The sequence below is a fragment of the Tigriopus californicus genome, chromosome 8, assembly GCF_007210705.1.
Source record: "Tigriopus californicus strain San Diego chromosome 8, Tcal_SD_v2.1, whole genome shotgun sequence".
Taxonomy (NCBI): Eukaryota; Metazoa; Arthropoda; class Copepoda; order Harpacticoida; family Harpacticidae; genus Tigriopus; species Tigriopus californicus.
The window spans coordinates 5,769,113-5,771,957 of record NC_081447.1 but is presented as its reverse complement, the minus strand read 5'-3'; the positions used below and the strand labels follow the sequence as shown (position 1 = coordinate 5,771,957).

At 42.7% G+C, this 2,845-nt stretch overlaps 1 protein-coding gene across 1 annotated transcript in view; it reads right to left on the bottom strand.

The window, feature by feature from the left end:
* Positions 1-577: 577 nt before the first annotated feature.
* LOC131884668 (serine/arginine repetitive matrix protein 2-like) overlaps positions 578-2,845 on the bottom strand; it is an 11,106-nt gene continuing 8,838 nt past the window's right edge. The window contains exon 7 of the mRNA XM_059232507.1: positions 578-1,596. Coding sequence (XP_059088490.1) covers positions 1,334-1,596 — 263 coding nt within the window. The 3' untranslated portion in view covers positions 578-1,333. The remainder of the gene's footprint in view (positions 1,597-2,845) is intronic.

Here is a 2,845-nt window from a genome sequence, read left to right as displayed (position 1 = left end):
ATGATAGATGTGCTTGAGAGGCTTCCTCAAGTTCCAGACGACGAAGGAGAAGAGCTATTGATTGTCAATCTCTCTCGGGTTTCCATGCTACACGCCAAACATGCTACCTTCAATTCATACAGGCCAGATTGTGAAGGATGAATTTGCTGCCAATACCTGAGGAAAAGTGAACGGACCTTAAACTTGACTAGATGCGGGCCAAACCTCAAGAGTTGGCAATCGTTGAAGGCTGGCGAGTTTCTTGACAAGGAATGTGTAAAAAAAATGCTGTTAATGCTCAAAATACCAGAGCATCCCTAACTGTACAGAGTAAAGCCCCAGCCTGCTGGTATTGTACGTGCACAGTAAATTGGACATAGAGCATCAAATGTGGTGGTGACTGTGGGTGGAGACTAGAGACTGAAGAGGATGGCTCAAGAGGAAAATGTGACACATGTACATGTTAACGTTCCCAGATGGGTCGAGGACGACTTCCGAAGGACACACATTCTTCATTCTTTTCCCAGTATAAGTTAGTTCTTGGTAGTGCGACAGGGAATCTCGAGACCTCAGATAGGTACTGTAGACAAAATGAGGAAACTTTTTAAGAGAGAATTTTATTTCAAAAATGTTTCATACACATCTGCATGGCATGATCAATTTATCACGACTAGAAGAAGGATCAATTTGGATTCTCTTGCATTTCGTCATGGGGGAAATACATGAACGATTGAGGCGTACTGGGTATATGTGAAGGTAGCAATCCATAAATCGTACATGGCTGGCATTTTTTACGACGGATATGTAAGCAAAAATACTCATTAGGCACACCATTCAACACTGCCATTGATATGACATGTATCAATATTTAGACGACGACTATTGTTGCGTGTGCACAACCTGACACGTGACAGAGCGTCACCTCATTCTCCTGGAAACTGCATGAATGCCAAAAGGCCTCCTTTGGGGTAGGACTTCATAAAGCGGTTACTTGCCCAGAAAAAAAAGACCATAGAGATTGTTGACCAGAAACGTTTCACCTTGTTTATCGTGAGACTCACGTCAGAAGTGTTCAGCCTAAGGGTGTAAACAAAATCGATTTTCAAATAAATTCCCGTGTCCTTCAATACTCATGCGGACTTCAGTGACTTGGAATTTGAAACAAGTCACCAGATCCCGTAAAATTGACTTTCACCAGACACCACGAGACCTTGGGCGAGGACAACAAATCATTCGTAAATGTCGAGGCTAGGAACTTCGGCCTCTCGGATTTGGGTCACATTTCCAGCACCATAATGAATCAGCTGGACCATTTACAGTAGAATCGGAGATTGGATAATGGATGCGTCAGAATTTAAAGAACATGAAGATTTTCACAGGATTTGGTGAAAGAGGCCTGTTTGGCGTTGATACAGACTCTCGAGAGGATATCCCTGGCCACCTGTAGAGTGTGAAGAGGGCTCGAGGTGGGCTTGGAGGCCTTTCTTTTACGATCCATGGTCTGATGGAGACGGATTTGTTTGAGAATGCCCACCAGAAGCTCATCCACATTGTGTTGAATCCCGACCGAGGTCTCAATAAATTTGGCACCGTAGGACACGGCCAATTTTTTCCCCGCTGTAATTTAGAGGAGGCGCATTATTTCCCTTGATACCGAGGTCCAACAAAAGATCAATGAGGAAGTTGTTCTTTTTTCTGGCTCGGAATTTCTGGTTGCTCTATCTAGACGCAGAGAAAAAGTTGGACTTGATCCAACTTGTTGGTTGGAGCTCCTGGCAAGGCCGTTCAGTTGTGTTTGAATTTCCTGGCCTTGCTTGAATGGCTTCTTCTAGCCTTGTGAATTAACCGGCTTTAACTACTTAGTTGGAGGAATCTGTACAACAAAGCAAACGAAAGCTAGGGTTAGTCAACCTGAAGGATTTGGGCAGAAAAAGTTGGCCTTTGTCTCATCAGCTTTCGAGCAACTTTATCCATGTTTTCAAACGTGAAAGGAACTAGCGAGGAAATACAAGGCGGTAGGTTCGTGTTCTACCTCCCATTGTAAGCCGCTAATCCTAATCCACCAATCATCAATGATGAAGTCCTAGTACTGAGAAGGAAATTGGCCTTCATCTTCTTGTCTGCCATGCCAAGAGCATGGCATGCACCAATACCCTCCGTAATGACGGTGAGCATCATTCCAAGAGACAACCTGATTTACTGGTGTATTGCTTCTTAAAAACGCTGAGAATGAAATTCAGTTACATCTAGGGCTCTGGATATATACTAGTTGAATAAAGTGGCAAGATATAAGCTAAATGATCGATCTAACGCTAATGTGCATGGTGAAAACAAGTACTTGGGGACGAATAGTAATCAAAATTGCAATATTATTCATGCGATTATCTCTTTAGGGTTTTTGCACTTCACTCGCTCTTTTCATTTGCCAGCATGTGCAAGAAGTGAACGCTTCATCGAGGAAAAAACTAAGTAGTAAGCAAGAAATTTTAACTTTTAAACTTAGAAAATAGAAGAGCTTCGAATCATGATATTTAAATAACAACATCTGATGCAATTTGTGTCGCATAATGCGACCTTTTGAGGAGCAAACTTGAAGCGGACCACATATCTAGGATTTGTCAAATTGAGCCGATACTTATATAGCAGTTACCATCCGAAACATCCTCCTCACGGATTCAAAGAACCGAGTGGTCTAAGGGGAAGTTCCAACCAGGTGTCATGGGTTCAAGCCACGTTGCTGGAAGTTAATCTTAAACGGGGAGGAGAAATGGCATCTACCTATGTTTGATAGAGCAGTTTCTTAACGTGAGAGAGGTCTCGAGGTAATTTCTGGACTCTAATCGCATCACAAACAAATAACCAAAAT